Below are 12,896 nucleotides of genomic sequence, written 5' to 3' on the forward strand. Positions count from 1 at the left end.
AGCTACCATCGCTTGGGGAGGTGATGTTCCTGCGCCAACAAGAACAATCATTTCAATCAGTGCTGGCTGGGTCCATGTTATGGAGTGATGCTGGCATAGCTACGGCACTGTGGCCATGCCGGTATAGTCCATGTAGTGTAGACGTACCAAAGCCATCTGCTGTGTCAAGTCCTTCTCAGCTGTGTCTAGTGTTGGCTTAACTCCGCTCCCAGGGGCAAAGGTCCCCTTGACTTCAAGGGGTTTAGTGTTAGGGTTTGTCTACACGGGACACTCAGGGCTTGTCTTCATGTACAGTGCTACAGTGAAGATGCTACTATGCCGATGGAAGAGCTCTCCCATCAACACAGCGCTGTCTACAAGGTCAGTATCACTACGTTGCTTGGGGTGTGAGTTTTTCTCACCCCTGGGCAGTGTAGTTATACTGATGTAGGTCTGTAGTGTAGACCTGGCCTCAGGAGAGTTAATACAGTTTGACTAACTGTGTGAATTTAAAGTGCATTAGTTAAACTGCATTAACCCCTGTATGGATGCTTTTCTAGATTAAAATGGTCTGAATTTGGTTTAGTGAATTAAGCTAAACCATATTCAGGCCACTTTAAATACTGAATTTAATGGGCATCCACCCAGACATTTAATGTGGTTTAACTAATCCACTTTAAAAGTCAATTCAAATTAATTTCCCTGAATGCCTCCATGTAGACAAACTCTTAGGCTAACATAGAGTGCTATGGATAATGCCACACACAAGTTTTAAAGTTTAAAAATAAACCAAGGTTGTATTGTGCTGGTGAGTAACTATTAGAAGGACGGGCAGTGCTTAGGAGGTGCTGCTCTTCACAGGATTTCTCTGCTCCTTGCATAGGGAACAGAAGGCTGCTAACGCTTCCACAGATATCTCAGCAGTCTGAGGCCTAGTTCTATTTTTGTTGGCACCTCAGGTTTCTACAGCAGGGCTGAGCTGACATTTGGAAACGGGCTCCTATTTAAAGGCTCATGATTATTTAACACCATGCGCTGCGGTGAGTCGGGATCCTTGGCAGAGCAAATGTCAATGTTTGACGGCCCCCTCCACCTCCTCCACTGCTCTGTTCGCTGAGTGTCTGACAGTATGTTCTTTCCACCCACAGTACGGGATAAAGAAGAAGGAAGAAAGAGAAGCCGAGGCCCAGGCCGCGCTGGAAGCAAACGCCGAGGGGAGTCTGACGCGTCCAAAGAAGGCCATACCCCCCGGCTGTGGGGATGAGGAGGAGGAGGAAGAGGAGAGCATTCTGGACACAGTCATCAAATATCTACCTGGCCCTCTTCAAGACATGTTCAAGAAGTAATGGCTGCAGCATGTTAGACTGCCATGAACAGTAAAGCAATGGATTTCTCATTTCTCAAATGGGAATTTACAATCTTGCCACACATCACCCCACCCTACCCTCTCCCCTCTTCGCTCACTATAATCCCTGCCCCCTGACCTCTCCCCAGGTCCCTGCGATTCCATCCATTCCTATTTTGTACATAGTCACATCCAGTAGACGCCTCTGAATGGATGTAAGAATTAACGAGCCGCAGTCTACACAACTTTTATTATAAGCCATAGTACTATGTATGTTAAATAAGGCAACTGTACATTAAACAGAGAAAAGGAAAAGCCTCATGTTTGTTTCCATCCAAAGCAGGAAGGAGTGTTCACTATCTGTGAGCAGTGGCTTCTTTTATTTTCCTTAATTATTATTATAATTTTTAATATGCTAGGCAACCCTGGTTGTTCGTTGTTGGGTACATCTCTTGTAACAAGGGATGTCTCCATCTCCCATGGAAACAGACCTTTTCAGTTTTATTCCATAACCCTCATAAATAAGAGATCATTTGGAAATGGAACCGTGTGCAGCTCCTGTCTCCAACACCTTTCTCAGAGCGGAGCCTTCTGCAGCAGGTGTTGATGGTAGAAGCCAAACGCCTCAGAATCTAAGCAAGAGTCTTGTTGCTTTGGGAAGAGCCGTACAGTTAATAGCATGACGACAGTGTAGTGTGGATGTCTGTGGCTGTCATTAGATCTAGGCTGAATGGGGTTGGTAAAGTCCTAGTACAGAACTTTCCAACCCAGGGGCCTTGGAAGCCTGCCACTGAGTGGAATGGCTACTCAAACCACACACACGTCCTCTTTCCACAAAGAGCTCCAGGGTCATATTCACGAGTGCCCTTCCCAGCAGTGTTTCCAGGAATGGCATCCCAGCTCCAGCAAATGCTGTGGATATTATTGTTCCCCCATGTGGAGTCACAGAGGGCTGGGTCTATGGGCAGAGAGCAGGACCTGGAGGCAGGAACTGCTCCTTGGGTTCCACTCCCAGTTCTGACTCTGATTCCTTCTGTGACCTTGGACAAGTCACTTCCCCTCTCTATCCCAGTGCTCCCATCTGTCTACTGGAGATAATAATACTTACCTACCTCACAGGGCTTGTGAGGGTCAATAGGTGAATGGTTGTACAGTGCCACACAGGGGCTAAGTATTATTATAGCGTGTGGTGGCATCGTTGGGCATTTGCACATTTATCCAGTAATAGGAAGGTGGGACTAGGACTAGGACTATCCTAGCGTCATGTTTAAAACCTTCTCAAATTCAGGTGGATTTAGCATGTCTCCCAACCCAGTGGTGTGAGTACTGAGGGGCTATGCCAGACAACGCATTTCCCCCAGGATATGCTGCCTTGCCAACGCAACCAGTATATGTGTACAGTCTTATTTGTTACACAGTTATTCATCATATCATCTGGTCTGTTGTTTGGAGAGCTGACCTTCAGGTTTTGGGATTCTTTCAGTTCATAATCACTGTAGATCTCTGGAGCTTCTGGTCAGCATAACACCTTCTTGGTCTCACAAGAAAAGAAATAGTCTCAGGAGACTTCTAACAGGATGATCATTTGCCTGGCAGAATTACACTGCCATGTGCCCTCTGCTATCCCAGGCTTGGAAAGCAAATGTTTACTAATTATTTTGAACATATTTGGAAGTAAATATTCACTTAGCATGGATGGCAGAGGGAGAAATATCCCATAGATGCAGATTTAGAAGGAGACGTAATTCAGCTCAGTTTACCTGCTATCGACTGGGGCTGAGAACGAGGCATTTTTATTTGATACTATAAAACCAATCATTGAGTTAAGTATGCCTGGGATTACAATTGTAGAATATCCTATTAATCAACAGTCAAACTGTGGGACTGGTGCAAATTCAGGATTGGGGTTAGTGAATGCATTGCCACTGACTGTGGTGGAACTGCACCAGCTTTGACTACCGGTGATTCTGGCCCGAGGGGCTTTTATTGGAATACTCAGTTCTGAATTTTATTTTTTCTTGAGCTCAGTAAAATCTTGGGGTCAGACTCTCTGCTGGGGTAAAGGGACTACACTTCCCTGCAGTCAATGGAGCTGAACCCTTTGAGTACCAGCAGAGAACTCTGCCCTTCCATTCTACATATATAGCATGTGAGCAATCCCATTCACTCTAATGAGACTGTTAATGTGCTTAAATGTAGGCACACGTTTAAGCATCTTTCTGAGCTGGGGTTTTAATTAGATTCTTCTATGAGCCAGACAGGAGCAATCTGTGCTGGGTTTAAGCAGGGGAGGTGGAATAAGGCTGTAAATGTCGTCCCTTTAGCATTGCCTAACGAATCCAACAGACCAACTGCAACGGATGGCCTGCAGGAAGTGCACGCCCCGCTCCTTATGAACCAGCGTAATCAGCTTGCTCCAAACCCAGAGCTCACGCTGAAGGACTTTTGCTATCCTTCCGCAGATCAAAGTCAGTGTACAGAGAATTCACTAGGGTAGGGATGGATTTAGAAACCATACACATCAAAATTGTGTGCTGGATGCTGAGTGCCGAAGGTCAGCCTCCCCTGGGCAAAAGCAGAATGTTGTGATATCTTCCGATAATGTCAGCAATGGTGCCCTAGCTTTCACTAAAGAGAGATGCATTTCCCCCTAAGATTTCAATAACCGGCTTCATTTCTTATCTTTGTGCCAAGGCTTGATAGCAGAGCAGCCGTCAGTGATTTGTCGTTTCCTAATGAAAGCACTCAGTCCTGCCTTTCCAGATCTAGCAGTGTCCATTGGCTTCCATTTGAAATATAAACACCCTTCCTCCTCCTTAAAGTGAGAGCTGGTTGTGAAGTTCTTTTTGTGAGGTGTCAAAGCCTCTGGAAGTCAATGGGACTCTCTCCCATTGGATCAGGCCCTCTCTAGTGTCAGATTCTGCCCTGTCTAGGTAGCACAGACTAGTTCGGAATAGCACTGTTCACTGCAGTGAACTGGTGGCAGTGTGTCAGGCTGGTGTAACTGGGCACACAGCGGGAGGAATATGTACTTTCATCCATAAAGCCGTCCTCAGCCCCTGCAGACTCTGCAGAAATGACTGTAGGTTCCACAGAGCAAGTGGACATTCTGCTTTAGAAACCACTTGTCCTTTGGCCATAAGCATTGATTTGCCCTTCTCTCCATGCAAGCTCTATTTCCAAGACCTAAACAGTGCCTGCTGTCTTCTCTATTCTTTTCTCTTGCTGTTATATGTTGGGTTTTTCAGGGTCAGCCACGCGGAGACCAAATGCATTATTATGTGCAGGTGTAGGTGACTTTCTCGTTCTTTGTTTTAACCAAACAGGTCGCAGCGGTTGAGCCAGTCACTGATTGGTACTGGAGCAGTTAATACAGGAATCTGTGTGTGCCTGGATCGGAAGCAAGTGTTGCTGCTCTTGGGGGGACAAGTGGGTTTGTTTTTTAAAAGTTCCATTTCCCTTTTTGATCTGGCCGTCTAGGAGAGTGAAAATGTGCAAAAGTGTGGGGCGTTTGTAGTCAATGGAAGTCTTTCCATCCGATCCACTGGGCTTGGAATAAGGCATTTAAAGCACATTTGGGAGAGCTGTTTGTCTAGCAGAATTCACCAAGTCTATTATTCGTGCCATCAGAATCACTGAAGGGTTCCCCAGCTCACCCCAGCGGGAGCCAACATCCCTCTCACCTGAGCTCCTAATGCATGGCCCATTCCTTCTGCCATTCAACTCAACGGGAGTTTACCGTTGGCCATGAACGTCTCTGGGCGCAGTGTGAGCCCACCGCTTTCATGTCCGAGTTCTGTTAGTGAAGGAACCTGATGGAAAGGGTACTCGGCCTGGGAATTACTTAGAGCTCAGTATCTATGCGAGAGAAAGGCAGCATGCCCTGACCAGATTGGTCTCAGATTTTTTGGGCTGTGACTAAGTTATGGGCCTGCTCAGAGGGTTTCTCCACCCCCCAAGTGCCTAAGTGGCTTTGAATGAAGTTGAAAGGGGCACTTCCCCCACCCCGAATTGGACAATCATCACCCCCGCACCCACCCCCATGAGTTCACTTGCATCTTGAGGACCACTGTTAAAACGCCCCACACTCTGCACTCAGTCAGATGTCAAAGCACTTAAACAAGACCAAAGAGAAATATGGGTCGCTGTTTGGATTCTGAGTATCTCTGTCTTTCCATGCCATCGTTTTATTTGCATCACCAATATGTTCAATCTCAGGAAAATGAGGTCTTCTGTTTTTGATTGTTTTCTATTCACACAGAAAGGTGGGCAGCCATTTTCTGCCGTTCTTTCTCCTCCATAACACCAGGGCCTTTCTTTTTAATAAAAATAAATAAAAAAAATCAAGAGGTCTCCACTTTGTGGAGGGCAACTAATTTTGTTTGACATTTGACCTTCATGAACTTACATCTATCTTTAGAGAAAGCCATATGAAATCAGACTGCAATATTAATTATGAATGCTACTCTGTGTTAAAAATAAAAAGAGAACAGATCATGTGCTAGGTCACTTTGGCATTTCTCTGTCTATGTTTCCAGTATCGTATGTTAGCCGACTTTCTCCCGAGCCCCTTCCCGTTGTCAAAGAAGTGCTGCTGACCACATCTTTTTGACAAGCTTCCCGTGCTAGTATAACTGTTGTTAGAAACCAACTGTTGTGACCTGAATGTAATGTCCTATGTATCTGAAATGTGTCTGTATCTGTTTTACTCTGTTACCAAGATAATGGTTTTCATGCGCTACGTCAGTAAAATGTTTCACTAACTGTTCTTTAAAACCAATGCCTGTTTTCATACACACACACACACACATACACGCAGGCAAAACTCTAACCAGATGGTGCATTTTTCTACTAGAAATGCCCCCAGTTATCTCCAAGATGCATGCAGTACCTTCCAAGCAGCCAGAAGATGATTTAAAGTAGAGATTGTGTGACTGTAAATTTCATTTGTAATTTGCCTGCTACCTTTTTCTGCATGACATGGATAAGTGATATGATGTTCTTTTAAAATGGAATCACAGCCAATAAAAAAAAAATAAAGTGATTTCATACATTTTTGGGTAATGCTTTCATACGAAATCCCTACCATACTGAACTGGGAGATGAAAATTCACTAGTACGTAGGCAAATGCAGTGGAGTAATTTAGAAGCATAAGCCTACATACGTTAGAAAGCAAGAACAGCGTGCTATTTTTTTTTCACTTGCCCAAACTTCACCAAGTCAATGTTGCACTCACTGGTCGTTAACCATAAGTTTTAACTCTGTCGGTGTGTTTGTGAGTTCGCTTTCCTTGGGAAAACAGAAAAGACATCCCTGTAAGCAGTGGAGGATCAAAACTTATGGCAGTTTAGCAGATTTCAAGCTTGAACGAGGGAGATGAACTACTTTGGGAAATTTCATTGACTGTATTAGCAAATCCAGTTTTCATGTCAGATTGTTTAAAACTATTTTGCATAGATGCTAAAGACATGATTCTCCTCTTAGTTATACTGGTGCAAATCAGAAGTAACACAACTGCAGTCGATGGAGATACACAATGTAAAAGCAGCATATGGGAAATCATAATCTGGCCTGAAAATGTACAAGCCTTATATTTTTCCTTTGGAAATGTATTCTAGTCGGTGAGGCGTTCTCTTCCAGTTACGGAAGATTAGGAAGTAGCATGGCTGAGTACCAGATATCAGACCGACTTTCTTATTAGTCTACGTAGCATTGCCAGTGAATAAAATGAGATCATTTACATCATGTATCTTCATCACGTGGATCCTAAGGCAAAGCCCATAGAAAATCCACAGGAGACTTTCCTTTGCCTTCAGCGAGCTTTGGCTCAGGCCCTGGATTTGCCATTAGCAGGAGGAAAAACTATCCCTGTTTCTTTCCCTTCCCACCAAAAAACTGGTGAGTGTGGGAAGAAGGTGAGTGCTATGTAACTCTGCAGACTGGCAGGCAGTTGGATGTTGAATGGAGGCACAGAGCACTGAATGGGTTAGAGAGCTGTTTCCGGTGTCTGAGAGGAACAAGCTTTGTCATGACACAAACCTGAAGACAAAGACTGTGCTGGGCCCAGAAAACATTTGAGGTGTTTTTAGGTAGCTGTGGCACGATGTTTACATACCTGCCCTGAGGGTTTGAGAGACCAACATATACTGGTTACGATCTGCTTCAGTGCCAGGGCAGAGCAGTGTTTGGAGCTCCGGCCCCAATCCTACCCACTCCTAGATACACACCCACTGAATGCCCACCAGGAATCCCCAGGCACTGAGCGCTGAGTTCACGTCCACCCACCGCTGGCCCCTGCCGGCCACTGATCAGTTCTTCACCAGCCTGCGGAAGCTATGTCCACTCCCCGCCCAGCAGCTGACTGGCACAGAACTAATGAAGTGTAGGAACCAGACTGCAGCCTACACGGTGGGAAGGTGAGTGGGCTCACTGTGCCCCTGCGGAGCTGGAGAGCAGGGACTGGAGGACCCGAGGGAAAAGAACTGACGTACAAGGGAGGGGAGAGGCTGTGGGAGGGAGGGAGGGAGGGCAGGCAGGCCGGCCACGACACGTCTAACCCAAAATCCAGTGAAGTCACAACGGACTCACATCATTAAGCTGTCATTGTTCCGTCAGCCAAGGCATGAGCTGGGCCTATGGAACGGCCCCTCCACAGTGCTTTTAAATGAAATAAAATGAAACTTCTTCAGAAAGGCAGGGTGGGGCGGGGAGACAGGAACCAGAACCCTGGAGAGCCAGCGTCCGGCTAAAATCCCTGAGTGTGTTGTGTTATCCGGCGCCAAGTGGGAAAAGCAAAATCCTTCTGTAAGCCTACCACAGCAACGACTGGGACTCTGGTTTATTATGGCTCAATGCCATCACAAGTGACAAATTGGTGCAATCCACTGCCTCTCTTAGAAGTGTGCTTTGTCATGGAAAATCCTCTTCCAGGAGCTAAGATGCAGGGCGAAGTGTGTGGGCTGCTTCTTGTGAATCATTTAAAAGCCCTGCAGGTAAGTCGGTCTGTATTTAAAAAGATGGGGCAAGATTGATGGTCTGTGTAATGAGACTGGCTCTGAGGGCGGCGATGGAGTCACAGGAGTGATGGGTATTTCTCACGCACATTGGTATTCATAAGCAGTGTGGTCTAATGGATAGCGCACTGGCCTGGGACTCGAGACCTGGATCCTAGGCTCTGCTGGGTGACCTTGGGCAAGTCATTTGCCCCTCTCTGTTCCTCAGTTTCCCCATCTATAAAATGGGACTAATGATGCTGGCTTCCTTTGCAGAGCATTTTGAGAGCTGCTGATGAAAAGCGCTATATAAGAGCCAGGTATTAGCGGTTAGTGACCCGGCATCCAGGATGGAGAAAACAGAAATCTAAGGGTTCGTCCACACACAGAAGTCATGCTGGTTTAACTTAAACTGTTTCAAAAACCAATGTAGTTAAACAGGTGTAAACCACTGTGTGGATACACAGCCATGGGTTTAAAACTGGTTATGTTGCATCAGCTGGGCACTGAACTGCTATAAGCCAAGTCTGACCCAAACTAAGAGCGTCCATTCGCAAAGAGGCACAGCGTTGACTAAAGCAAGTTAAACTCACACGTTTGGTTCAACCAGCACCGCTTTGTATATAGACCAGAGTAAAATTTCAGCAGCACCCAAGTAAGGTAGGACCATATGTCCCATTTTCAAAAGGCAGAGGGGCAGATTTTCAGTGGTATTTAGGTCCTTAAAGTTGCAGATAGAGACTCGGTGAGCTTTTCAAAAGCACCGAAGCATCTTAGGTGTCTAATTCACCTTGGTTTTTATTGGCGTTAGGTGCCTAACTCACTTAGACACTTGGCTGCTATCTGCACCTGGCAATACCTTTGAAAATCTGCCCTTTAGATGCTCACGTCCTGCTGGCTGCTAATGCGACTCGGTCACAGGGGCACTTAGCTCAGGCCTTCATCTGCTGACACACTTCGAAAAGCAGGGAAAAGAGCCCGGCCGCAGCAGGTTTCCTGTGTGGCTAGGAACAGCCGGGCTTGCCAGACCGAGCCCGTTCAGTCCCTCCGGCTGGAGCTGCTCCTTGATGCTGACACGGAACGTTAAAGCTGATAACGGCGGCACCACGCTCCAGCGTGCATTTGCACTGCCCAGTGCAGGGCTGGGCCTTCATGTGACAATCAGCCAACATGGCTGGGCAACGGATCCTGAAACGTTAACAATACCCAGGAGACATGGCCCATCGTGAGCAGTGTAAGATGGTGCAAAGACAGTAATTGCACGGCCGGGGAAACGGGGGGGGGGGAGGGGGAGGAACTGAACTGAAGTCTCTGTATGCAGAGGGAAAATGTGATGGGGGTAGGCTGGAAGAAGGGCAAAGCAAGGACTTACACACAGGCATGGAGAAGGAAAAGGGAAGTGTACAATGCCCGATACGCTAGTGTTCATACAACGGGACTGCGTCACCATTTCCAGCGCCTGTCCCACGCCGACACAACACTACTCAAGAAACACCCGCAACGGTGTCTCAAGTTGAGCACCCAAAATCACGTCAGTTTAAAAAAATCTTGACCAAGACTTTGACCCTCCCCCCATAAAAAACCTGGTTGATATTCCATTATACTACCTATAACACCCTCTAAACATTGCCGGCCGTGAGTTTACAAGCCACTTGAGAACTCTGCTGAAAGCCATACCACAGGAGCCGGAGAACTGGACCAAATGGTATCGGAAGCATAGCAATGTCTGTCAAGACTGTGATACCCACAGTGGTTCTCACGGCAGCTTCCTGCCCAGAAATCTCTAACCTGCATGGACATGCAGGGTTTGGAGAGAGATTTACTGTGAGCCTTTGCAACATTTTATTGGGAAGGGGTTCAACGTCTCAGCAGGGCTCTGGGAACTTGAGAAGAGATTGGCAAAGCCACAGTGAGATCTGGCTGCCCCGATATTGCTCAGTTGAACCGGGCTGGCATTCCGAAGCGTTGAGAGGCGCCAAGGATTAAATGAGGCATGGATGTGCGGCGAAGTTCTTCATGTTCGCTCAGCTTCCAGGAATGCTGAACACAGCCGACAATGTCTTGCCCGGTGGCAAATTCTAAAACTGCCTGAGACCAAATTCTGATCTTGGTCACCCCTCAGCAGCCGTCCGCCAGGATCATGGACGGGCCGCGTCTGGTCCTTAGCGTGGAGTCACTCACAAACATGGGTTCGCTGCTGCTTCTTGTTTTCGGGCGACACCAAAGGGTACCTTAGCTGCAGCTGTCACGTGGCTTTGCCAGACTGAGCTGTGCGCTGAGGTGAAGGGTCTGGGCAGCCTCCTGACCACTGTGATGCTGTGCTTGCATGGATCTTGGAGGTAAATACTTCCATGGTGGGGGCATGGCTTGCTGGCTGTTTAGTAGAGGGGCAGTTATTCTGCTTTCCTGCCTGTGTATAGGCAGATGTGGTCAGTGCAACTAGCATAGGACTGTTTTCATGCCCCACCCACCAGCGTGAACATACAGCCTGCAGCTCAGGTGGGTTTTCCCGGTTGCTGAGCCAGACGCTACTTGAGGTACGGCTACACAGCAGCTGAACGTGAGCACCCCAGCCCGGGTGGGCAGGCTCACAAATGGGGCTCGAACAAGTGTGCTAAAAATAGCGGGGGAGACAGTGCAGCTCAGGTTCTCCAGCCTACGGGGTGGGCGGAGCGTGAGCGCCCCAGCTCCAGCTGCGTTGCAACAGCCACACTGCTATGGCTAGCGCGAGCCCCACGGAAGCAGGTCTGGCTGCCCCGGTTGGGAGGCTCGCGCCCGACTGCAGTGTAGACGTCTGCCCGAGGTCAGGGGCTGACAGTGCTGGGTGAGCGTGTGACTAGGACGCCCCTGCAGCCCCTGCAGCCACTGCAAAATTCTGGGCCTGGTTCTGATCTCGCTTCCACGGGTGCATAGCAGCAGCAATTCCAGCAAAGCCAGTGGCATGACCTGAGGGTCGGTCAGAGGGAGCCAGCCCTGCCCAACAATGCGATTCCCGGTGGGAAGGCCAGACGGGGCAATGGCGTTTGTCATTGCTGCCGGCCGAGATTCTAGGGGGTGGGAGGGCTGGTCTGTGACCTGAAAGCGGCGTTACACATTGGGGTAAACCTCTTTGGACCCGCTGCCCGCCATGTACCAGAGCTGTGAGATGCCATTGAGCTCCTGCATGGAACTGAACGAAAACACAGCCAAGGTTGAGTAGAAGGTGAACCGTACGGCCCAAGGGATTTCCTTGGGGACTGATACAGAAAATGCCAGGGCTGAGGCATGGACTGTCTTGGTGTCTGCAAGAGAAACAGTAGGAAGACCAGAAAAACGGAGAGAGAAAGCAGCCAGGAAAGACCGACACAACCAAAGAAGTACTGGGAGCATGGCCCTGAGAAAAGGCTAGAGAAATTTTGTCCTGAACCTCCCCGTTTAGACACTGACCCATGAGAGGGTGGGGCTGAGACAGGCAAGTCCTTTACCTGGGGATTTAGGGCTGGGTGTGGTACGGAGGATGCCCTGGGCAGTGATCTCATTCTAGTGATGGCTAAAGAGCAAGTGTCCATGACAATCGTGTTGGCTTTGTAAGTCCCCTTTGATCCTGTGCCTGGGAGGTGTTTTTGCCCCATCTGGGGATCCGAGGGGGCAGATGGAGTTTCCTGTGCGGGGCTGCTGCTAGGAAGAACCCAGGCGGTGACAATCACTCACTTCCCATAAGGCGCTCTCCCACGCCGGGTTCCCGCTGGACACCTCTTATGAACGGAAACATCATTTTCTGCAAATAACAGCGTGAGTGTTGCTGAATTCTCCGGTGTTGTTCAACTTCTGTGAAGAACGCCTGGGCTGCACTGGAGCCGTGCAGACACACACAGTGCAAGACCATCCTTGGGCCAAGGGCTTATGGTCTAAATAGACCGGAGCGAGACAAAGGGTGGGAGGGAAAGTGACCCATCCATGGTCGGAAAGTGGGGCTGCACCAGAACTGGGCCCGGAACCCAGCCCGCCGAGCTCCTGGTGCCCCTCCCACGACACCGTCCTGCCTCGATACGCCGAGGGCATGTGCGCGCCGCAGCTGGGAGCCGTGACTTGACAGGGCAGCATGGCTAGTGTGGCACCGGTGGCAGCTTGGGGGCGCCGTCCAAGTCTGCCCGACCCCCTGGACCTGAACCTGAGGGCCCCGCCACCACCACAGCATCCACACTGCTGTCTTCACGCCGCATCTCCAGCTGAGCGAGCGCACGTCTGCCCGCAGGTGCTGGAAATCACACCTTCCCCTGCAACACAGCCAGGCCCTTGTGTAAGAGCAGGGGGGGTTGTTGGCTTGTGCGCTCTGTGTTCTCCTAGTGTAAACAGCCCCAGCCAAGCAGTCCCAGGACTTGTCAGCCTGCCCAGGGAGAACGGGTGCTGTTACGTCACAAAGAAGATGAGCTTCCCGTGTGTGCTGCTTCCACTTTTACGCAAGCCCTGCTGCGCATGCTTAGCGCCCATCTGCAATCTCCCCGGCCTGTTATTAGCCAATCTGTCTTCTTCAAACTCCGTTCTGGGCAAAAGCAAAATAAGCCCATTCAGCTGCCAACGTGCAAAATCCAGTCCTTTC

At 48.8% G+C, this 12,896-nt stretch overlaps 1 protein-coding gene across 2 annotated transcripts in view; it reads left to right on the forward strand.

Annotated features, from left to right (window-relative positions):
• The window catches only part of CPLX1 (complexin 1), a 159,860-nt gene extending 155,216 nt beyond the window's left edge, over nt 1-4,644 (forward strand). For both annotated transcript variants that reach the window (XM_067553376.1, XM_067553377.1), the window contains exon 4: nt 1,128-4,644. In XM_067553376.1, the coding sequence (XP_067409477.1) occupies nt 1,128-1,325 (198 nt within the window). In that variant the 3' untranslated portion in view covers nt 1,326-4,644. The remainder of the gene's footprint in view (nt 1-1,127) is intronic.
• The last annotated feature ends 8,252 nt before the right edge of the window (nt 4,645-12,896 follow it).

This window comes from Emydura macquarii, unplaced genomic scaffold (assembly GCF_026122565.2).
Source record: "Emydura macquarii macquarii isolate MOO-44397 ecotype Brisbane River unplaced genomic scaffold, CSIRO-AGI_Emac_v2 contig_1451, whole genome shotgun sequence".
Taxonomy (NCBI): Eukaryota; Metazoa; Chordata; order Testudines; family Chelidae; genus Emydura; species Emydura macquarii.